Source organism: Lepidochelys kempii, chromosome 8 (genome assembly GCF_965140285.1).
Source record: "Lepidochelys kempii isolate rLepKem1 chromosome 8, rLepKem1.hap1, whole genome shotgun sequence".
NCBI lineage: Eukaryota > Metazoa > Chordata > Testudines > Cheloniidae > Lepidochelys > Lepidochelys kempii.
Window position 1 is genome coordinate 44,348,209 of NC_136387.1, and position 24,607 is coordinate 44,372,815.

Sequence of the window (24,607 nt, forward strand, 5' to 3'; positions counted from 1 at the left end):
GATATAAGTGGGTGCAGGAGGAAAAGGAAATTTGCGTGTTGGGGGGAGGAAAATGTGGTGAGCAGGAAGGAGAGAGACACCAAGGCTCTGGTGATTCAAAGCAGCTGTAAACCCAGCTTAACTGGGCAGTGCTCTCCAGTTGCCTTGTGTTGCTCTAAATCAGTGTGAAGTGGCCAGAACCTAACTGAATCTGGAACTGAAAGTTATAATTTGAAAAAAAAATTCAGGATGAACACTACATATCTTCAAATTGTTAGTGTTCTGTCATAAAACATGGTAGTGTTCTCTTGGTTTCTTGTTTATGGCTCATATTTATAATTTAAATATGGAACTGCTGTGACAAACTACATTAACATGGAGCTACAGTTGAGCACGTCAATAATTTAGAGCATTTATTAGTGGACTGTAGTTATCCCACAAATTAGCATTATGGATCCAGGAAATTCAGAGCGAAGGTTAAACTAGCAGGCATGTTAGTCTGGAAATGCACAGTTAAATCACCCAAACAACCTTAACTCTGCAAAGTAGTGTCCCCATGATGGGAAAAATATGTATATACATTCGATATAGATCTTTAAAATCAGTTTAATCTACTCCAGGACCACAGTCAATGCCTTCATTCTTACTGCATGGTGTCACGACAGGCATTATACACCTGGATTGATGCTAAGCCTATCAGACAAAAAAGGCCATTTGCACTTCTGGTGCTTTCACTGCAGCCCGCAAGCTGTTGAGAAAAATTTCAAAGCATGGCTAAAGCTAATGCCATTTTCTTGAGACTTTTCTTTGCAAATTCAGTGGACTTAGAGGAGAAAATAATCAGTCAGTCTTTGACTGGATATAAGTTAACACTCAGAAGGCAAGAGAAACACAGCATCTTTAATGGATCTTTAACTCCAGGAGCATGCACTTTAGACTGAGGGTATGTTTACACAGTAAAAGTTCTGCACAGGTTAGCCTATTTGTGCTATCTTGAATCCAGCCTGTACAAGTAACAATAGCAGTGAAGACATGCAGCACGGGGTTCAGAACAGGTAATATAGGCCCAGCACAGACTTGGATATGTACTCGGCTTACTAGCCTGCTTTGAAACCCACACTTCTGTTGCCCTTACTATTGGTACTTGTGTTAGCTGGATTCAAGCTTGCTTGGGTAAGCTAGTCTTGTGCAGTTTTCCTGTGTAGACATACTCTGAGTCTGCTCAGGCTTCTAGCAACATCTAGTTTATACTGGTCATGTCCAGAGACATGATGCAGATACCCCTAGGATAGGTATCTGCAAAACTACTCCTTGCTCATATCCCCATGTATATTGTGACAGGGTCGAGCCAGATGGCTACAGGGGAGTGACAGAAGGCAGATATATTAGCCCCAGGTTAAGTAGGTTCCTTTTCCCTGGGTAAGATAACAGGGAAGGTTCCAGAACAATCAGGAACCTTCTGGAGACAATTAAGACACACAGGCTGATTAGAACACCTTCAGCCAATCAAGAAGCTGTTAGAATCAATTAAGGCAGGCTAATCAGAGCACCTGGGTTTAAAAAGCAGCTCACTTCAGTTTGTGGTGTGCGTGTGAGGAGCTGGGAGCAAGAGGCACTAGGAGCTGAGAGTGAGAAGGCATACTGCTGGAGGACTGAGGAGCACAAGCATTGTCAGACACCAGGAGGAAGGTCCTATGGTGAGGATAAAGAAGGTGTTGGGAGGAGGCCATGGGGAAGTAGCCCAGGGAGTTGTAGCTGTCGCACAGCTGTTCCAGGAGGCACTCTAGACAGCTGCGTTCCACAGGGCCCTGGGCTGGAACCCAGAGTAGAGGGCAGGCCCGGGTTCCCCCCAAACCTCCTAACTCCTGGTCAGACACAGGAGGAGTTGACCTGGACTGTGGGTTCACGAAAACGGCCAAACTGAGGGCTGCCGTGAAGCTCCAAGGTGAGCAAATCCGCCAATATGCGCAAGACCCACCAAGGTAGAGGAGGAACTTTGTCACGATATGTTCTTCCAAGGCAGTGTGCCTCCCCTTTGACGTGCAGTGTGCCTCCCCTTCTAGGGCTGGAGGAAAATTCATTGTCACAATAACTAAATGGCCAGGAGCCTTTCTGTTGAGGCTGTGAACATGATAGTTGTGTTAATAGCTATGCCTGCTAAGGACTGGATTGGGACACTAACTGCTCAGACAGGGCACTGGTAAGCTGATGAAGTTGTTTGTTAGCCCAAAGGACTTATTTGTTGCAAGTATATCTGTTTTCACTTGGCAATGCATGGGTCACCTCCATTTAGAGGTTAAAGCAATAGTGGGTACCTGGGTGTGTTTAATCAATTATGTTTTTCTTAGAAGTACTCCCAAGACTGTCATTTTCTATTCCACAAACTGTCCCGTATTCAGGATTTCTGACTCTCCCTCAGATAGTGGAATGGCGTCTTGTGGAAGGCTTCCCTGGAATTCTGTTAAACTCATCCTCTTGACTTGCCAGGTCAGTTTTGTACTGAGGATGTGGATGAATGTCAGCTCCAGCCCAACGCCTGTCAGAACGGAGGGACCTGCACCAACCACAATGGAGGCCACAGCTGTGTCTGTGTCAATGGCTGGAGCGGGGAGGACTGCAGTAAGAACATTGACGACTGTTTCAATACTCCCTGTGCTGCCGGGTCCACTTGCATTGATCGTGTGGCTTCATTTACATGTATCTGTCCAGAAGGAAAGACAGGTAAGGATGAGAAATGTGCATAGCTCTGGGATTGCTGTTCTGTGCTGCCGGCGGACAGCTAGAGGTGTAGGGTACCATTTCTAAAGTAAACTAAAATGTACCTTTTAAAAAACTTTAAAAAGTGTTACTCATTTCTGGCTAGGGAGCTCACACTGCAGGAGCAGCTCCCCTGTTCGGTGAGAGGGTGTAATGCACCCTCCTCTTTGTGACCATCCACCACTTGTGTGGAAGAGGACCCTCTCTTGGGAATGTTCCTAGCCATGCATGCAGGAGCACAAGTGAAAGGGAAGGTTTCTTATACTCTCTGCACCCTCCTCACCTGTGCAAAGACCAGCCAGCATCTGGCCTGTCACAGGATAAATTGTGAACAGTAAGATTATAATTGTTTAACGTTGAGGCTTCCAATAGAAGTGCTTAAAAGCATAAATGAAGGCTAACAGGACAACCCTAACTGTCCTTGTGTGTGCACATGGCACAGGGATAGATCCTGGCTCACACCCAGGCCCCCTGGCACATTCGGGCAGTGTGGAGGAAGTGGCCTTGGACAAGGAGAAACTGGGGCAGTTTGGACTTCAGGGCAGGCAGCTGCATCACTGTGTGGGGCCCGAATGCTCTCTGATGGCACCCTGTGGGTGGTAAGGGACTCCTCTGTGACCAAGGGCAGGATAAACTGGCCACCCTGCACACACCAAGGGGAAAGACCGTTGTGATCCCTTATTTAAGGGAGGAAGAATTACTTGCAGACCCTGTGAGGGCTGTACTACCCTGAGAAGGTATGGTTGGATGGGGCCCTGTGCAAGAACTGGAATACAGCTTGTCTATAAAACCAGAGCCCAGGAATGGGGGGACTGGATTTTGGAGCTCCTGTGCCTCTGAGATAACACACCCATACAACTAAAGTGGGGAACTGGGACGTGGCTTCGTACAGGAGGAGTGGTGCTTTAAAGCTGCCTTACCTGGCCTGGTGGGGAATCCCCTGCAGGTGTAGATAAGAAGCTAAGAGCATTGACATACCAAGGGAGCTGCACTGGCAGTCTGGAGGCTATGCAATAGCTCCTGAGCAGGTTGAGGACTGAGGAAGGGAGCTGCATTGGTGTGTTCACCAGAAGATGTACCATGCTAGCTGGGGCGGGGAGAGAAAGAGGAAGAGGTGCTCCCAGCTGATGCTTTAAACACTAAACCATTATAGCATACAAGGAGTACTGACAAACGCTTTGAAACCACAGCAGTATGACATGCCATTTTATTATGCTGTACAGTATATGGTCAGATTCCAATGGCAAATGTCTGCAGAAGACATCATCTTCTGTCATGGTTCCAGTCGCCTCTTGGCATGGGAAATGGGACCTTAAAAAAATCAGTGTGGAGAATGCTAAATGTGTAGTGCAACCTGATGAAGAGATTTTATTCTTTTCAATGAACTGCTTAGTGTGACCTCCTTTGCTTCTGTAGGTCTCCTGTGCCACTTGGATGATGCATGTGTTAGCAACCCATGCCTGATGGGAGCTCTGTGTGATACCAACCCTCTGAATGGACACTACATCTGCACCTGTCCCCAAGGCTATAAAGGAGCAGACTGTACTGACGACGTGGATGAGTGTGCTATGGGTGAGTTCCCATCTGCTCTTTGTGCTTTTGCTAATAGGTAGGTTTGTGGATTGTTCTACTTGAGAAACTGATGGAGGAACAGCTTGGTGAAGTACGTGATCTATGTGATACAAAGGCCCAGGATACAGTTTTGCATTGTTCCATCAACAATTTAAGACTTGCGTCGTACTTTTGATCTTCACAGCACTTTACGAACATTGTAACCTCTCTCCAGCTCTGAAACGTAGGCTAGAATGACCACTCCTCTATGAAAAGGAGTACTTGTGGCACCTTAAAGACTAACAAATTTATTTGAGCATAAGCTTTCGTGAGCTACAGCTCACTTCATCGCATGCATGCATCCGATGAAGTGAGCTGTAGCTCACGAAAGCTTATGCTCAAATAAATTTGTTAGTCTCTAAGGTGCCACAAGTACTCCTTTTCTTTTTGCGGATACAGACTAACACGGCTGCTACTCTGAAACACTTCTCTATGGGAAGCTGAAATAGAAATTAAATGACTGCCCAGATGTTGGAGTCTGTCACTGAAATCAAAACTCAGAAGTACCAGACTTCCAGAGATCCATCTAGTCAGAAGCCGGTCTCTGAGAGTGGGTAGTATTGGCTGCTTCAGAGAAAGGTGCAAGAAGCCCTGCGTAGTCAGTTATGGGATACTTGCCCTCACAGAAGTTTCCAATTAATCCCCAATACTTAGAGGTTGAAGCAAGAGAGCTTGTATTCCTTCCATAACTCTTCCCATACTTACTGCTATAGCTCTGGATATTCATGTCATCCATATAATATCTCTAATCCTTATTAAACCTGATGAGCTTATGGCCTCAATTACATTTTGTGGTAATGAGTTCCATAGCTAATTATGTTAATTGGAAAATGTTTCCTCTCAACCATTTTGTATATACCACCTTTAAATGTCACTGAATGACTCTGGTTTTGTGTTATGAGACAGGGTTAAGATCCCAATGAATCTTCTCTGTATATTTTGTATACATGTATGTATTTATTTTGTATATCTTATCTGTCTGCTCCCAAGCCATTGTCTTCATAGAAGTTTTTCTATGTCCCTAATAATTCTTATCCATCTCAGAACCCCTTCCAATTCTTTCTGATGTACTGAAATCAGTAATACTGTACCATATTCCAGTTGGGGGCATGCCATTGATTTATATAATGGCATGATTTCCATATTTTCTATCCCATTCCTTCTGCATATCTAATAAACCCCACCAGATGATCTGATGGCCCCTTCTGGCCTTAAATTCTATGGTTCATACTCTCTTCAGGGAGTCTCAATAGGATTGATTCTCCATTAGGACCTTTGCTTGGCTCATATAATTATAGAACCTAAACTTCTATATAGACTTATGTGTAGTGCTGGTGGGGAGCCGGTGGTCGTGGTACATGTAGGTACCAGTGACATAGGGAAGGGTAGAAGAGAGGTCCTGAAGGCCAAATTTAGGCTGCTGGGAAAGAGATTGAAGTCCAGGACCTCCATGGTGGCATTCTCTGAAATGCTTCCAGTTCCACACGCAGGGCCGGTTAGACAGGCAGAACTGCAGGGTCTCAATGTGTGGATGAGACGATGGTGTAGGGAGGAGGGGTTTAGATTTATTAGGAACTGGGGAAACTTTTGGGAAAGAGGGAGCCTATACAGGAAGGATGGGCTCCACCTAAACCAAAATGGAACCAGATTGCTGGCACTTAAAATTAAAAAGGTCATTGAGCAGTTTTTAAACTAAGGGCTGGGGGAAAGCCGGCAGGTGTGGAGGAGCACATGGTTCGGACAGTGACATCCCTTGGGGAGGATCTACTAATGGAGATTCTCTATGACCTAGTAAGGAGGAGAGGATGGAAGATGATCAAATACAGGTAGGATCTGATGAGAAACAGTCAAATGAAGAAAATTCCCATTCAGTTACATAGAATCATAGAATCATAGAATCATAGAATATCAGGGTTGGAAGGGACCCCAGAAGGTCATCTAGTCCAACCCCCTGCTCAAAGCAGGACCAATTCCCAGTTAAATCATCCCAGCCAGGGCTTTGTCAAGCCTGACCTTAAAAACCTCTAAGGAAGGAGATTCTACCACCTCCCTAGGTAACGCATTCCAGTGTTTCACCACCCTCTTAGTGAAAAAGTTTTTCCTAATATCCAATCTAAACCTCCCCCACTGCAACTTGAGACCATTACTCCTCGTTCTGTCATCTGCTACCATTGAGAACAGTCTAGAGCCATCCTCTTTGGAACCCCCTTTCAGGTAGTTGAAAGCAGCTATCAAATCCCCCCTCATTCTTCTCTTCTGCAGGCTAAACAATCCCAGCTCCCTCAGCCTCTCCTCATAACTCATGTGTTCCAGTCCCCTAATCATTTTTGTTGCCCTTCGCTGGACTCTCTCCAATTTATCCACATCCTTCTTGAAGTGTGGGGCCCAGAACTGGACACAGTACTCCAGATGAGGCCTCACCAATGTCGAATAGAGGGGAACGATCACGTCCCTCGATCTGCTCGCTATGCCCCTACTTATACATCCCAAAATGCCATTGGCCTTCTTGGCAACAAGGGCACACTGCTGACTCATATCCAGCTTCTCGTCCACTGTCACCCCTAGGTCCTTTTCCGCAGAACTGCTGCCTAGCCATTCGGTCCCTAGTCTGTAGCTGTGCATTGGGTTCTTCCGTCCTAAGTGCAGGACCCTGCACTTATCCTTATTGAACCTCATCAGATTCCTTTTGGCCCAATCTTCCAATTGGTCTAGGTCCTTCTGTATCCTATCCCTCCCCTCCAGCGTATCTACCACTCCTCCCAGTTTAGTATCATCCGCAAATTTGCTGAGAGTGCAATCCACACCATCCTCCAGATCATTTATGAAGATATTTATGAAGACATCATGTAATAGACAGCTAAAAAGTGACAAGTTTTTAAAGTGCTTATACACCAATGCTAAAAGTCTAAATAATAAGATGGGTGAACTAGAGTGCCTCATTTTAAATGAGGATATTAATATAATAGCATCACAGAAACTTGGTGGAATGAGGATAATCAATAGGACACAGTAATACCAGGGTACAAAATATATCGGAAGGACAGAACAGGTCACACTGGTGAGGGAGTGGAGCTATATGTGAAAGAAAGTGTAGAATCAAATGAAGTAAAAATCTTAAATGAACCAAACAGTACCATAGAATCTCGATGGATAGGAATTCCATGCTCTAATAATAAGATATAGCAGTAGGGATATATTACTGACCACCTGACCAGGATGGTGACAGTGACTGTGAAATACTCAGGGAGATTAGAGAGGTTATTAAAATTTAAAAAATTAATAATAATGGGGGATTTCAACTATCCCGATATTGACTGGGTACATGTCACCTCAGGACGGGATGCAGAGATAAAGTTTCTTGGCACCTTAAATGACTGCTTCTTGGAGCAGCTAGTCCTGGAATCCACAAGAGAAGAGACAATTCTTGATTTAGTCCTAAGTGGAGCACAGGATCTGGTCCAAGAGGTGAATATAGCTGGACTTCTTGGTAATATTGACCATAATATAATTAAATTTAACATCCCTATGGCGGGGAAGACACCACAGCAGCCCAGCACAGTAGCATTTAATTTCAGAAAGGAGAACTACACAAAAATGAGGAAGTTAGTTAAACAGAAATTAAAAAGTACTGCCCCAAAAGTTAAATCCCTGCAAGCTGCACGGAAACTTTTTAAAGACACCATAATAGAAGCTCAACTTAACTGTATATCCGAAATTAAAAAATCATAGAGAACCAGGAAGTGCCACCGTGGCTAAACAACAAAGTCAAAGGAGCAGTGAAAGGCAAAAAGGCAGCCTTTAAAAAGTGGAAGTTAAATCCGAGTGAGGAAAATAGAAAGGCACATAAACTCTGGCAAATGACATGTAAAAAATATAATTAGGAGGGCCAGAAACAAATTTGAAGAACAGCTAGCCAAAGACTCAAAAAGTAATTTCAACAGATGTTTTAAGTACATCAGAAGCAGGAAGCCTGCTAAACAACCAGTGCAGCCACTGGACGATCAAGATGCTAAAGGAGCACTCAAGGAGGATAAGTCCATTGTGGAGAAACTAAATGAATTCTTTACATCGGTCTTCACGGTTGAGGATGTGAGGGAGATTCCCAAACATGAACCATTCTTTTTAAGTGACAAATCTGAGAAACTGTCCCAGATTGAGGTGTCATTAGAGGAGGTTTTGGAACAAATTTATAAACTCAACGGTAATAAGTCACCAGGACCAGATGGTATACACCCAAGAGTTCTGAAGGAACTCAAATGTGAAATTGTAGAATTACTAACTGTAGTCTGTAGCCTATCATTGAAATCAGCTTCTGTACTAAATGACTGGAGGATAGCTAATGTGAGACCAATTTTTTAAAAGGTCTCCAGAGGTGATCTCAGCAATTACAGGCTGGTAAGCCTGAGTTCAGTACGGGCAAACTGGTTGAAACTATAGTAAAGAACAAACTTGTCAGACACATAGATGAAAATAATTTGTTGGGGAATAGTCAACATGGTTTTTGTACAGGGAAATCATGCCTCACCAACCTACTAGAAATCTTTGAGGGGGTGGGGGGGTCAACAAGCATGTAGAAAAAAGGGATCCAGTGGATATAGTGTACTTAAATTTTCAGAAAGCCTTTGACAAGGTCCCTTACCAAAGGCTCTTAAGTTAAATAAACTGTCATGGGATAAGAGGGAAGGTCCTTTCTTGGATTGGTAACTGGTTAGAAGATGGGAAACAAAGGGTAGGAATAAATGGTCAGTTTTCCGAATGGAGAGAGGTAAATAGTGGTGTCCCCCAGGCAGAGGTGAAAGTAAGCCAGTCCGGTCCAGTACGGCGTACTGGCAAGAGCCAGTACGCCGTGCTGGACTGGACCGGGTTCCCCAGGCTGGCGATTTAAAAGGCCCAGGGCTCCCTGCAGCGGCTGGAGTCCTGGGCCCTTTAAACCGCCTCCCGAGCCCTGCTGCCGGAGCCCTGGGTAGCAGTGGCAGGGCTCCGGCGGTGATTTAAAGGGCCCAGGGCTCCAGCCGCTGCGGGGAGCCCCAGTCCCTTCAAAGCGCCACCTGAGCCCTGCCGTTGCTACCCCAGGGCTCAGGCAGCCGGGCTCGGGCAGTGATTTAAAGGACCCAGAGTCTCTGCAGCTGGGAGCTCCGGGGGTGATTTAAAGGCCCTGGAGCTCCCAGCTGGAGCCCTGGGGCCTTTAAATCTTTAAAGGCCCCGCCTCTTCTGGTTGAGGCCACGCCTCCGCTCAGGACTCCGGCATGCCGGTAAGTCCTTTAAGTTACTTTCACCCCTGCCTCCAGGGGACTGTAGTGGGCCCAGTCCTATTCAACATATTCATAAATGATCTGGAAAAAGGAGTAAACAGTGAGGTGGCAAAATTTGCAGATGATACAAAATTGCTCAAGATAGTTAAGTTCCAGGCAGACTGCGAAGAGCTACAAAAGGATCTCCCAAAACTGGGTGACTGGGCAACAAAATGGCAGATTAAATTCAGTGTTGATAAATACAGTCATGCACGTTGGAAAACATAATCCCAACTATACATATAAAATGACGGGGTCTAAGTTAGCTGTTACCACTCAAGAAAGAGATCTGGGAGTCATTGTGGATAGTTCTCTGAAAACATCCACTCAATGTGCAGTGGCAGTCAAAAATGGTAACAGAATGTTGGGAATCCTTAAGAAAGGAATAGATAATAAGAAAATATTGTATTGTCTCTACATAAATCCTTGAATACTGTGTGCAGATGTGGTCGCCACAGCTCAGAAAAGATAGATTGGAATTGGAAAAGGTTCAGAAAAGGGCAACAAAAATTATTAGGGGTATGGAACGACTGCCATATTAGGAGAGATTAAAAAGACGGGCTTTTCAGCTTGGAAAAGAGACGACTAAGGGGGAATACGATAGAGGTCTATAAAATCATGACTGGTGTGGAGAAAGTAAATAAGGAAGTGTTAGTTACTCCTTCTCATAACACAAGAACTAAGGGTCACCACATTAAATTAATAGGCAGCAAGTTTAAAACCAACAAAAGGAAGTATTTTTTCACACAATGTACAGTCAACCTGTGGAATTCCTTGCCAGGGGATGTTGTGAAGGCCAAGACTATAACAGGGTTCAAAAAAGAACTAGATAAGTTCATGGAGGATAGGTCCATCAGTGGCTATTAGCCAGGATGGATAGGGATGGTTTCCCTAGCCTGTGTTTGCCAGAATCTGGGAATGGGCGACAGGGGAGGGATCACTTGGTGATTACCTGTTTTGTTCATTCCCTCTGGGGCACCTGGCATTGGCCACTGTCAAAAGACAGAATACCATACTGGGGTAGATGGACCTTTGGTCTGACCCAGTATGACCTTTTTTATTACTGGCAATCACAGTTTTTCCCAATATAGCCTAATCTGCAATCTTTATAGTGTTGTTGTCGCCTCTCCAGTTTATTCCTGGTGGTTCAGATACCAGTGGACTGTTTGTGATAACAGTCTCATTTCGCTGCTGGGAGAAATAAGGAAAGGCAGTGATCCAGTTACTTCTGCCCCAACAGCAGCTGTTCCCTGGGATTAAGCTCATTTATCTGGCAGGAGGAGTAAAATGGATTGCTGATTGGCTCACTCACCCAGTGTGGGTTTGTTCTTTCCAAAGTGGACCCCAAAGTTGGGTCTACATGCCAATGAAGTCATCAGCCACTGAGTCTGCACCAGGACATGGAGGGATGGACTAGATAACAGAAGCAGCTTTTCCATTGCAGCTCCCAGTGTGCAGAAGAATGACCCTGACAAAGGCCCACTTGCTCCTGGTGGCTCTTGGTCACTTGGGCTCATCAGTTATGTTGATGCTTGGTTACTTAGACCACTTAGTGCTCTCTCAAGAACCACTTTTCTCTTTGCTACTGGTACTTTTTTTTTTATCTCGGATGTCTGATTCTCCATCCAGTTCAGGTTGTTGCTGTAGCACTTTAGGGTCAGTGTACCTGTTTCCTGAGCAAACAGATATAACCTTTCCATTTATATGAGATCTTGTTTTTCCCTGTTTGGTTGTTTTGGACCATCTCTGTGTCAAATCTATTTTGAGGATAATGCCTCAGAGTTTATATGTCAGCTGTTTCAGTCCTTCATGTGGTAGAGGTTAATGATGTTATGTCTAACAGCAAGGAAGCAGCTAGATTCTTTAATTACATTTCCAGACTTCTTACCATTTGTTTAGAAGTTGCAATTTTTGCACAGCTAATATTTTGGGGCTTGTCTAACACATTTTCAACCTTGACACTGAGATTTTTGTGTGTGCCCACTGCCCATAGTACCTCTTGAAGACCATCACTAACCAGCATACCTGGTGCTGGTGTCTTCTGGAGAGGGCAATTCCTTGAGTGAGTTTTACTCCTCTACCCTACCTTGGACAAGAATGCTGTGTGAAGCTCCTCTAGGAGAGGGCCCTAAAGGCTAGTCTGACTGAGATAGGTAGCAAAGGCCTGGCTGTCACCTGGGCTCAGGAGCATCCTGAAGGCCTCAGCCCTGAAGTGGGTGGGCAAGTTGAAGAGGTGATTTGGATATGAGGCCTTCAAAGAGGCTTGAGTGCCCTGATCCCCGGTTGGGTGCCTCTGTCAATGCCATCTTCAGCTCCATGGGAGTGAGGAGAGGAGCAGTGGTACAGACCAGAATGCTCTTCTTGACCTGTTGATAAGGCTGGGAAATTTCTCTTCCTATCTGAAAACAGGATGCCATTGAATTTTTCCTCAGGTACAGAAAAGGCAGCAGGCACCTCACAGTAGAAAGAAGAGTCCTTTCTGCCCTACGCTTCTTGTCAGGAGGCAATGGCACGAGAAAGGCCTGACTGGAGATGGTGCTGAGGCTGTCATGACCAGAAAAGTAGATTCTGATATATAAATATATGTCTATTGCAGCAAACAGCAACCCATGTGAGCATGCCGGGAAATGTGTGAATACAGAAGGCTCCTTCCACTGTGAATGTCTGAAGGGGTACACAGGGCCTCGCTGTGAACTGGACATTAATGAATGTCTTTCCGAACCATGTCAGAATGATGCCACTTGCCTGGATAAAATTGGAGGGTTCACATGTCTGTGCATGCCAGGTAAGGGGACACTTTCCAAGCTGGGATGGGGCTTCTAGCAAAGATAGAAAAGCTCAGAAGTGTGAGGAAGAGGAGGGTTGTCCACTGTGCCAGAGTGTAATGGGAGTGCCCAAGAGCTGTGCTGAATGAAGTCACTGGAGATGATTTGCTCTGGGCAGATGGTTGTGAAGTCTTGCTGGTGTGTGAGGGGAGGAGAAAGCAGGGTGGTGTGAAGCAGAAAGAGAAACTAGTCTGTAATTTGTTAGTGAGCAAGGCCTAGCTTGTTAAATTAAATACAAGCACACAAATTGGTTACTTCTTAACCCTCTTTGTATCTTAACTTTTGGTTTTGGATAATTTCCTGGGCTTTGTCAAGTCTAGGTTTTCAATGTTGCAAGTGATTCAGTTCCCAGTAGATTGGGAAGCTATTCTATAGACTGATAGATATCACTATTAAAAATATTTTCTGACATGTTTGAAATCTTTACTCTGTAGCGTTTACCACATCAAGTACACCAATGCTCTGTCCAACCTATTAACTTCCCTTTAGTAGTGACCAATGCCCAGTGCTTCAGGGAAAAAACCGGTATGCCCTTGGCCAATTGTGCAGTGATATGCAAATACAGAAAAACCATTCCTTCATGACTCCACTAGGTAATGAGCTGACACGCTGAAACATAAAGTGAATTTAACCAGACTTAGTAAGTCTTACTCACTAAGTCTAGTAACAAATGAAGGCGTTGCTCCACTCTTTCCAAAATCCACATACAGTATTTTGACCCTGCCCTCCCGTGGGAGTGAATTTCAGAGTGACTACCTGCTGAGTTAAAGTTTTCTTTTGTTTTGTAAATTATCTCCTTTTATTGTCAGTGACTCTGTTGATGGGCACCAGTGTATTTGGTCACCTCCCAAATCATTAAAAACATAATTGTCTCTGTCTCTTTTCAGCATGCAGAAGAAAATGGTACATTTTAATTCAGATTTCTGTCTTTAATGTGATATTGGGAGATCATGCATGCAGCTCTGAAAATGTAATGTTCAAGTTGAAAACTCCACTGTAACTCTTGTATTTATGCCTTTAAAGTATGGTCTCTTTACATCAAAAATGACAATACAAACTGGAATCTCTACTTCAGTTAAATCTAGTTTTGATTTTCAGTCCTGGAATAAGGTGTAGCCAACATCCCAGCACTTTCTAAAGCCTTTCTGCCATTCCTTGTTATCCTTTCCAGGGTTTAAAGGTGTGCACTGTGAACTGGAGATTAACGAATGCCAGAGTAATCCCTGTGTGAACAATGGAGAATGTCTGGATAAAGTCAATCGCTTCCAGTGTGTCTGCCCACCTGGTAAGGGTTCCTCTCCTGCACCACCTCTACTTCTGCTTACAAAGGGCACAACAGACTGTTGGAATGGAGCGAATGCAAATCTGCTCAGGATGTGCCTTCCCTGCAGAGTGCTCATGCCCAAGTTAGAATTCCTTTAAAGGAGAACAGAAATTATTAGCTGTAATACTTGCTAAATAAATTTAATATGCAACTACCCTGATGCAACATTAACACTGTGCATTTAACTGGACAAATGTTAAGAGTGAACATGTAGCTTTACACAGCAGCTACAGCCATGACTTCACTTGTTAAGAATGTCATGGTGAATTACAGACCAAAGTCTGTAGAGATTATATTTTAAATCTATTTTAATTTGAACCAGTTTTCATCCTCCACATAATTTTTTTTGGCTTCCTCAAGGTTTTAGGTGAGAGCCTTTGCTCAGCAACACAACATGGTTAAGTCGCTAGCACAGTACAGGGAGTCAGAATTCTCTGCAGAAAGGGGCTGCTGCTCATCTAAGGGACCAGCACCAGGTTCAAGGTCACCAGGTTAAGGTCCAATGTCTTGTAAGCCAACCGGGGGAGAATTAAATGCTTTTTTTCCTGGGCCAGCCCAGGGAAATCTCCACTTTCCTTCAGTCCCTTCCCCCCAGAAGTAGTTCTTGAGTCCTCTCTTCCCTTCTCCTGGTGCCACTGCATCACCATAACTGACACAATCTACTACCTTGTTGATAGGCGTTATCAATAACAAAGCGTTGTAAGGCATGGGGACATCTTGTCCTGTGCTGTACAGTGCATCCCATACTGCTGTGTTAGCCTTAGCTGTAATTGTGGCTAAGGGGATGCGTTAGAAATAGATGAATTATTTCTTCATGTGGAGTTCCTCACTTTGACTGCCCGAAGTCTCCTCCATTTGTTGTTTTGTTGATGGCATCCTCTGTTTCCCAAGCATACCACTGTGGAGGGTCCTCCCTTTGCTTTGTTCTTGTTGTTCCATGCCAGCCCTATTCTGACATGTCTGCACTGCAAATGAAGATGTATTGCTTTGCTCATGAAAGCTTATGCTCAAATAAATTTGTTAGTCAGGTGCCACAGGTACTCCTTTTCTTTTTGCTTTGCAAGTTACAGTATTACTAAAGTACAGATATGCAAGCCCATGTTTGCTTTAATCTAGCTAGGGTGGATAACAATAGCAGTGAAGATGTGGAGGCATTGCCTGTGGCATAGGCCAGCAACCTAAGTAGGTACCCAGAGTCTCAGGTGAGCTGAAACTGGGCCAGCTAACCTGTGCCAACATGTCCTCATTGCCATTGTTACCTGTGCCAGTCAGATGAACACTATAAGCATACCTTCACTTGCAGTGTGACATATCCTGAGTATCACAAAGATTGTTCCTGCCCTTTTGACTTGGAGGATAGAAGTTACCTCTTGGCAGGGTGTTTTGCTGGACCAGGAACCAGTTAATCCAGGGAGGGGTGCGGGCTAATGATGAAACACAGTTTGGATCTACTAAACTATATGTGAGCAGTTTTAAAGATTTGCTAAGAATTAATCCTGAGCAATACATCTGCCAAAGTCTGCCTACTCTTTGATGCAATTGACGCTGTGCTCAGAGATTTAATGGGGAGAAAAGTGGTGGTACTCTCTAAAGCTCCACTCAAGTCCAAGCTTGTTCATTTCAAAGTGAGATGTTTCAGAGATCATATTTAGGCATTGAAGGATTTGATTTTTGTCGGTAAATGTAGGTAAAAGTTGATTTCACAGCAAAAGTATTTCCATTGACTATAATCAAAATTCACAGATAAGCAGCATTTTCTTATATTTCCTGAAAACTTCTTCTTTTATTTAAGAATATTTACTTTGTATATTTTGACGTGATGTTGACAATGTTTTAATGTTAATAAAGCTTTACCTTTCTGACTCTCAAAATGTCTACTTTCATTAAATAATTATTGTCTGACCCCTCCATAATTTCCTGCAACTTTGAAAATTTAAATTGATAAAAATAGAAAAAATGCTTAAAAATGAACATCAATACTATCTGTTGACATTATTTAAAAAATTGAATTCTTCTAAGCCTAATCATAATGATTGTCCTTCTTACTTTGAGGTAAGTAGCTAACAATATGACATTGAAAGTATCATTAGGATTCAGAGTTAACAACTCATTACGGTTAATGAGAAGAGTTCACACTTCTCCAGAATCAATTTCAGGCTGTCTGCAGACTCTGGCAGGTGGCCAGTATCCATTTCTTTGTTAACATTCAACACTCTTCTTCTTAACCATAAAATCTAAAGATCTAACAAATGAGAGCTTAAATTATGGAGCCAAAATGGCAGTCACAAGGAGAAAAACTGGCTGGTTGAAAAGCTGCAAATTGGCCAGTTCTTCAGGTGGGCCTGTTTGAGGAGCAGGAAGGGACAGGGGATGGATTCTACTCTGAATAGCTTCAGGATTCTCACTTTCCTCTTGCCTTTCAGGTTTCACTGGAGCTGTGTGCCAGATCGACATTGATGATTGCTCCAGCACACCTTGTCTAAATGGAGCCAAGTGCATTGATTATCCAAATGGCTACGAATGCCAGTGTGCCACAGGTTAGCCTTGTCACATCTTCTCACATTCAGCGCAGTGGCTAGAGCCCCTTGAATAGAAACTAGAATGTGCAGCCTATGTAGTGAGCAGAGATGGGCAGTGAAGCATTAGGTCTGTGCTGTCTCTGAAGGTCTTTTTTCCAGGAATCTTTGCTGCCTACCTCTCTGCAGCAGAGGGCAGCACTGAGTGTCTCTTAGGGACAGAAGTCCCCTGGTTTGTAACACCAAAGGATTCACAGTTGCCTGGAAGGAAGTCTAGCTTCACTTTTCAGTGTCATCACTTTTTCCATACAAAGAGTCCCTATTTATTGGTGTTTTTCCATTCGGGGATTCCCCAGCATGGAATGCTTTCTTTGGGACTTCAGGATGGGCCCAAGTGAAAACTGCCTGAGACCAAGAAAGATGGGTAGAGCAATGCTATACTGTATTGCTTCCTGCTTGTCTGCTTCCAAACTACTTAATATAACTGTGAGGAATGGGCTATGAGCGTACATAGTGCCTTAAAAGTTGAACACCCAGGAAATGTGGTACACAGTTAGTAGCCACCTGCCAAAAAGTCTGATTTAAGTGGTTTGCCCAGGGTCACATAGGAACTCCATGGCAGAGCCAAGGATAAAACCATCTTCTTCTGGGTGACATTCAGCTCATAGGTTGCATTTGCAACCTCAAATGTGACAGTTCCTAACTTAAGTACATGACTTTCCAGCCTAAACTTTTTTAACATAGCTTTTTAATGGGCCTGATATAGCTATAAAAATTACAAGACGTCAGTTCAAACAGAAGGTTGCAGGTGCCTTAGAGCTGTCTAAGACCAGCCTTAACTCTTCAGCTCTGAGCAGAAACTGCTGGGTGAGGCTTCATTTAGGACTGGGTCAATTAGACTCTTATTCTGGACTGATCTTGGCCACTTATTTCCAAAGGTGTTGAACAAGTTTCCTACCCCTGTTCCTCAGTTTCCCACTTTGTAACATCTGATGCTTTAAACCCACATCACCGGGGCTCTTGAGGCTCTAGGAACTGTGGTACAAGGAAAGAGGCCCCTGCAGCTGCCACTGTCTCAGACAGGCACTCTTAGTCTGGATGGATTCATTTTGGCTTATTATCAGTGAATCCATCCCAAGTGTCAAATTCTATTTAAAAAGCGGCTAAGGTAAGATAAGTTGTTTAGCAGCAATAACGTACTCTGCTCTGTACAGAATCCACAGAGACAGACTTGCCCCGAGACATCCTAAAAGTACCAGAGAACTGAACCCCTAACTTTAGATCAGACTTAAATAAAACATTCCTTCCTTTTTTTTGGTCCTCATTTTATGTTGGGCAAGTCCTCTTCCCCAAAGAAGGGAAGTGGCAAAGGGTGCCAGGAATAGTCTAATAATGCTACACAGGGAATGAGTAGACACTAAGCTGTTTGGGACAGGAGCCTTGCCTTCCATTATGTTTTTACAGCACCTAACACGTTGGCTCTACTAGAAACAACAGAATTTACCAAAATGCTATTTGGCTTTATCGGGACAGGTTCACAACAGTTTTGGAAGAGGAAGACTATGCAAGAAACAGCAGAACAGTCCTAAAATAGTGGAACAAATTATCAAGAGTTGTGTAAATTTACAATCACATGAAGTCCTTATTATCAAGACTAGCTGTTATTCTAAAAGACTTTCTCTAGTTCAACTACAAGTTATTGGACTTGACATAGGAATTGCTAGGTGAAATTGCATGGCTTCTTACATAGGAGTTCAGGGCAAATGATCATGAAAAGTCGTTCTGGTCTTAAAATCTATGAATCCAACACAAGCCAATGGCTGACTGGGAAGCATCTCTCTTTATTCAGAAATGGCTCTGCATCATACGATATGACAAGATATCACACTGCAGACTATGCCATAGTTTTACTCCAGATTTTGTTCAGACATCAGTATCTCAAAAGAAGACCGAATTGCTATAGAACAACCGCTAGAAATGGGAGCTCTAGAGCTTGTGGTTCCTGGTAAAGAAAAAATCAGTTTTCTCTGTTTAATGAGTTTGAAAGAATATGCAGGAGGATGTGTTTTGATACTGTTCCTCTAAAATGAACCTGGCACACACAGACCACGTCATCCCAGTTACAGAATGATGTATCAGGTTCCTGAGACTAGACTGTATCTCTGCCTCCATAAATCTCTCTTATTCCATCTTTTGACCGTGTTAAGCATTTCTATGAAAATTCTGGAAGTAGCATTTATTTTGTGTGTAATTCCAGGGATTAAGAAACCCTCTTCGAGACTCTTGTCAGAACATTGTGAATGGGTATGGTAGCAACTTGTAAACTGTGTGTCTCTACGATGGCTTGCAGTTTTAAAGCAACGTGATACCTCTTAATAGCTAATCCACAGGGAATGCAATAGATGCAAGAGGAAAAGTTTCAGAAATATCAGAATGCAATGGCTCTAGGCCAGAGAAGAGGCGTTGTTACCACGTGAATTCTCTTTTGAATACTGATTGTGACAGAATAAATGTCACTAGGAAAACAAAAAGAAAAGGAGTACTTGTGGCACCTTAGAGACTAAGGTGCCACAAGTACTCCTTTTCTTTTTGCGAATACAGACTAACACGGCTGTTACTCTGAAACTAGGAAAACAAAAAACCCAAACCTTTTCTGGACTTGCAAGCAGCTGTGGAAAGTCTGTGCCTAACTCAAGATAGGGCGTGGTCCAGCTGATTTTCACTCAGTGTGAAGGGGAGCCTTAGTTATTAATCTTTAGCAAAGGCTGCTGGGAGGGGAAAGAGGGGTTTGCAGCCATATATAATACAGGGCTACCTGACTGGAGGGGTGCCAGGAGGAGCGGCAATACGAGAAGGGTGGGCTGCTCAAGGAGTGCCAGGAAAAGGCAACACCGGATCAGAGTGCTAACTAGATTGAGGACATGCAGGACCTTGAAAAGCAGGTGCTGATTTTGGGCACACAGGCTGGGGCCTGTTTCCCTAGAGAGACTTTGGATTTCCCAGAAAAGGAAAAAAGACATGGGGTACAATGAACATGGGCAGTTTTGAGGAAATGAGACTGAAAGCAACTGTGAATGGCCATGCAGTTGAAATACTAGCGTGTCTGTTTAAAGAACTGCTACGTCCCTGGCTTCCTCTTTCCCTCCATTTCTGTGATGGAGACACTGAGAGCAAGTGTCTTGCATGGCATCATTCATTATAGATAGAAAAAAAGATTTTGTACCAGGACTCCTCTATTCTGCTCCATGTGAAGGATCATCCCCGACTATGTTCTCCAGGGCTTTGTCTGCTGTAATTCCAAATGTCTCAAATTATAGGGCACCCACATTATAATAGTGCATTAACAGGGCCTGAAAAATGTACCTGGCAATTCCTAGACCTAGGACTAAATCATTCTAAGCCAGGGTGAAAAATGCTTGTCCTGCCTCCTTCAGTTTAAAGGAATGAATCAGTGGGGTATGACACTTTATAGTAATTAAATTTAATAGCTGTAGTATTGTAATAATATTTTCAGTCAGCTTTCTAATTAATAAATTTAAATATGGAGAACTCTCTACTGCGCAGAGGCACAGGAGGTGCATGTCAGCAGCCTTTAGCAGACAGCAGTGTATCACCTTACAATTGGCTCATGGTTGGAGTGTTTAAAGGTTCTTGCCAGCCATGAGGACTAAAAGATTTTTGAGCTAAAACTTACCTTTTCTGCAGACCTCCAGGAAAGCTTCAGTGAAAAAGTCAATTTTTTCAAGGCCTGTGCATTAATTTCTTGTATTGACAAGAGTTAAGCCCTCTGGGCTGCTGGATAGTGGAAATATCTAGTATTATTACTCGTAGTCTAGTAAGAGAAGGGATTGTCTTCAGTTTGTTTCATATGGATGTCAATAAACAGTTCTGATAGTAATTTGAATATTTTCCTCCCCATTTTCCTCATAATTGCTCAGATTTGAATGCATTCTAGGTATCCGTCTCTGTTGCAAAGATTATCTATGCAGCTTTTTCTGTGGCACACTGTGCTTTGTGCACCATACAGGGTCTGTTGGCTTCTCTGGGGTTGGGAGATGGGTTACAGGTTAGGTGCCCAAACAGTTCTGTATATTCTGAATACAATTTTGCTAATTTGTTATGATGAACACTGCCAAGGTTCCTTCTCCACTCTGAACTGTAGGGTACAGATGTGGGGACCTGCATGAAAGACCCCCTAAGCTTATTCATACCAGCTTAGGTTAAACGCTGCCACCACCAAAGTGTTACACAAAGAGCAGGGGAAGTGCCCACTTGGAAACGTCTTCCCCCCCCCCCCCCCCAAATATCCCCCCAAGCACTATATCCCCTTTCCTGGGGAAGGCTTGATAAAAATCCTCACCAATTTGCATAGGTAAACACAGACCCAAACCCCTGGATCTTAAGAACAATGAAAAGTAATCAGGTTCTTAAAAGAAGAATTTTAATTAAAGAAAAAGTAAAAGAATTGCCTCTGTAAAATCAGGATGGTAAATACCTTACAGGGTAATCAGATTCAAAACATAGAGAGTCCCTCTAGGCAAAACCTTAAGTTACAAGATGATACAAAAACAGGAATATACATTCCATTCAGCACAACTTATTTTATCAGCCATTTAAACAAAACAGAATCTAACACATATCTAACTAGATTGCGTACTGACTTTTTACAGGAGTTCTGACCTGCATTCCTGCTCTGGTCCCAGCAAATGCATCACACAGACCGAGAGAACCCTTTGTCACCCCCCTCCCCCTGCGCAGCTTTGAAAGTATTTTGTCTCCTCATTGGTCATTTTGGTCAGGTGCCTGCGAGGTTATCTTAGCTTCTTAACCCTTTACAGGTGAAAGGGGTTTTTCCTCTGGCCAGGAGGTATTAAAGGTGTTTACCCTTCCGTTATGTTTATGACAAACACTGTGTTATTGTGTTTGATATTCAGTGCAGAGGACATCATATAATATATCTCTAAGCATCTTAATCACGGCTCTTCATTTTTCTCTTAGGTTTTACTGGCACTTTGTGTGAAGAGAATATCAACAACTGTGACCCTGACCCTTGCCACCATGGTGAATGCCAGGATGGAATTGATTCGTACACTTGTGTCTGCAATTCTGGGTACATGGGTGCCATATGCAGTGAGCAGGTAGATGAATGCCAGAGTAACCCCTGCCTCAATGAAGGACGCTGCATTGACTTGGTGAATGGCTATCAGTGCAACTGTCTCCTGGGCACTTCAGGTACATAAAGCATAAGATGGCAGGGCAGATAAAACTCAAGACTTTAAAAAAAGTCACACTCTTATCAGAAATTATCATTTTTTATCTTCATGTAGCTAGTCATTTACTTCCCTTTTTATAATCTTAAATTTCTAAAGTGGGTCTTTTGTACTTTAGTTAGATAATTGTTAGCAGGAAGTATCAGTGTAAAATATGAAATACTAAGAAATTTCACACTTAAAATGCTCATCTGTGCTGCAAAGTGCAAATCCAGGGCCTCATTAGCATCCTTACAGTGAGAAGACAAACATAAAATTGATAGACAAATAGCTCATGCTGTGTTTGCAACCAGCACCACTGTCTAATGGATTGAACATCTGTGAGTCAAGGATGCTACAAGGCTTTGACCCATCCTTTTTAATCTAAGTATTAGTAAGGGCATTCTGTTTGGGAAAATTGCTATAGGGAAAAAAATAAAATATTGAGAATTAAAGGGCCCTGATCCTGCAAACACTTAGGCAGTAATATAATGTCACTCTCACAAATGATCCTATTGAAGTCAATGGGACTACATTGCTAAAATTCTTTTTTTTAATTACAGACTTTAATGGCATGAAATCTGCCACTTTGAAACAACTTTTATTTCAGTGTTAAGAGTTTAGCCTTTCATACATTAACAAACTGGAATGTACACCATAACACATCCAAGATATTGCAGCATCAGACTTGATGCTGTTGAAAGCTTTACTTGCACATTTAGTTAGAGCTACACTTTTCTCTCCACTGTTCTTGCTACAGTTTTTGCTGTAACAATACAAGTAGTGTTTGTTGTACTCTGTATACTTGGGCAGTATTCTCTCTTACAACTAATTCACTTCTTCCCCATCCTCAGAATTGAGGCAGTCCCTCTCAGACTGTACACAGGTAAAACAGCAAAAATATTTTTCTTGTGTCCAAAATGGCTGATTCTTATGCTGGAAGGCTGCTGATTAGATACAAGGAAACAAATTCTCCTGTTACTCATTGACTCTATTCACCTTAATGGAGTTTCACCACACTAGTAGATGAGGACTCAGAGCACCACGTGCTGATATAGAATCATAGAATCATAGAATATCAGGGTTGGAAGGGACCCCAGAAGGTCATCTAGTCCAACCCCCTGCTCAAAGCAGGACCAATTCCCAGTTAAATAATCCCAGCCAGGGCTTTGTCAAGCCTGACCTTAAAAACCTCTAAGGAAGGAGATTCTACCACCTCCCTAGATAACGCATTCCAGTGTTTCACCACCCTCTTAGTGAAAAAGTTTTTCCTAATATCAAATCTAAACCTCCCCCACTGCAACTTGAGACCATTACTCCTCGTTCTGTCATCTGCTACCATTGAGAACAGTCTAGAGCCATCCTCTTTGGAACCCCCTTTCAGGTAGTTGAAAGCAGCTATCAAATCCCCCCTCATTCTTCTCTTCTGCAGGCTAAACAATCCCAGCTCCCTCAGCCTCTCCTCATAACTCATGTGTTCCAGACCCCTAATCATTTTTGTTGCCCTTCGCTGGACTCTCTCCAATTTATCCACATCCTTCTTGAAGTGTGGGGCCCAAAACTGGACACAGTACTCCAGATGAGGCCTCACCAATGTCGAATAGAGGGGAACGATCACGTCCCTCGATCTCCTTGCTATGCCCCTACTTATACATCCCAAAATGCCATTGGCCTTCTTGGCAACAAGGGCACACTGCTGACTCATATCCAGCTTCTCGTCCACTGTCACCCCTAGGTCCTTTTCCGCAGAACTGCTGCCTAGCCATTCGGTCCCTAGTCTGTAGCTGTGCATTGGGTTCTTCCGTCCTAAGTGCAGGACCCTGCACTTATCCTTATTGAACCTCATCAGATTCCTTTTGGCCCAATCTTCCAATTGGTCTAGGTCCTTCTGTATCCTATCCCTCCCCTCCAGCGTATCTACCACTCCTCCCAGTTTAGTATCATCCGCAAATTTGCTGAGAGTGCAATCCACACCATCCTCCAGATCATTTATGAAGATATTGAATAAAACCAGCCCCAGGACCGACCCTTGGGGCACTCCACTTGATACCGGCTGCCAACTAGACATGGAGCCATTGATCACTACCCGTTGAGCCCGACAATCTAGCCAGCTTTCTACCCACCTTATAGTGCATTCATCCAGCCCATACTTCCTTAACTTGCTGACAAGAATACTATGGGAGACCGTGTCAAAAGCTTTGCTAAAGTCAAGAAACAATACATCCACTGCTTTCCCTTCATCCACAGAACCAGTAATCTCATCATAAAAGGCGATTAGATTAGTCAGGCATGACCTTCCCTTGGTGAATCCATGCTGGCTGTTCCTGATCACTTTCCTCTCATGCAAGTGCTTCAGGATTGATTCTTTGAGGACCTGCTCCATGATTTTTCCAGGGACTGAGGTGAGGCTGACTGGCCTGTAGTTCCCAGGATCTTCCTTCTTCCCTTTTTTAAAGATTGGCACTACATTAGCCTTTTTCCAGTCATCCGGGACTTCCCCGGTTCGCCACGAGTTTTCAAAGATAATGGCCAGTGGCTCTGCAATCACAGCCGCCAATTCCTTCAGCACTCTCGGATGCAACTCGTCCGGCCCCATGGACTTGTGCACGTCCAGCTTTTCTAAATAGTCCCTAACCGCCTCTATCTCCACAGAGGGCTGGCCATCTCTTCTGCATTTTGTGATGCCCAGCGCAGCAGTCTGGGAGCTGACCTTGTTAGTGAAAACAGAGGCAAAAAAAGCATTGAGTACATTAGCTTTTTCCACATCCTCTGTCACTAGGTTGCCTCCTTCATTCAGTAAGGGGCCCACACTTTCCTTGGCTTTCTTCTTGTTGGCAACATACCTGAAGAAACCCTTCTTGTTACTCTTGACATCTCTCGCTAGCTGCAGCTCCAGGTGCGATTTGGCCCTCCTGATTTCATTCCTACATGCCCGAGCAATATTTTTATACTCTTCCCTGGTCATATGTCCAACCTTCCACTTCTTGTAAGCTTCTTTTTTATGTTTAAGATCCGCTAGGATTTCACCATTAAGCCAAGCTGGTCGCCTGCCATA

General features: G+C 43.6%; 1 protein-coding gene across 4 annotated transcripts in view; it reads left to right on the forward strand.

Annotated features, from left to right (window-relative positions):
- Positions 1-24,607, forward strand: part of NOTCH2 (notch receptor 2) — a 133,101-nt gene that overhangs the window by 59,445 nt on the left and 49,049 nt on the right. For 2 of the 4 annotated variants that reach the window (XM_073356270.2, XM_073356269.2), the window contains exons 6-11: positions 2,467-2,700; positions 4,153-4,308; positions 12,235-12,423; positions 13,635-13,748; positions 16,211-16,324; positions 21,302-21,535. In XM_073356270.2, coding sequence (XP_073212371.2) covers positions 2,467-2,700; positions 4,153-4,308; positions 12,235-12,423; positions 13,635-13,748; positions 16,211-16,324; positions 21,302-21,535 — 1,041 coding nt within the window. Of the gene's footprint in view, positions 1-2,466; positions 2,701-4,152; positions 4,309-12,234; positions 12,424-13,634; positions 13,749-16,210; positions 16,325-21,301; positions 21,536-24,607 lie in introns of those variants that run through there. The other 2 variants (XR_012160294.2, XR_012160295.2) reach the window with 2 other exon arrangements.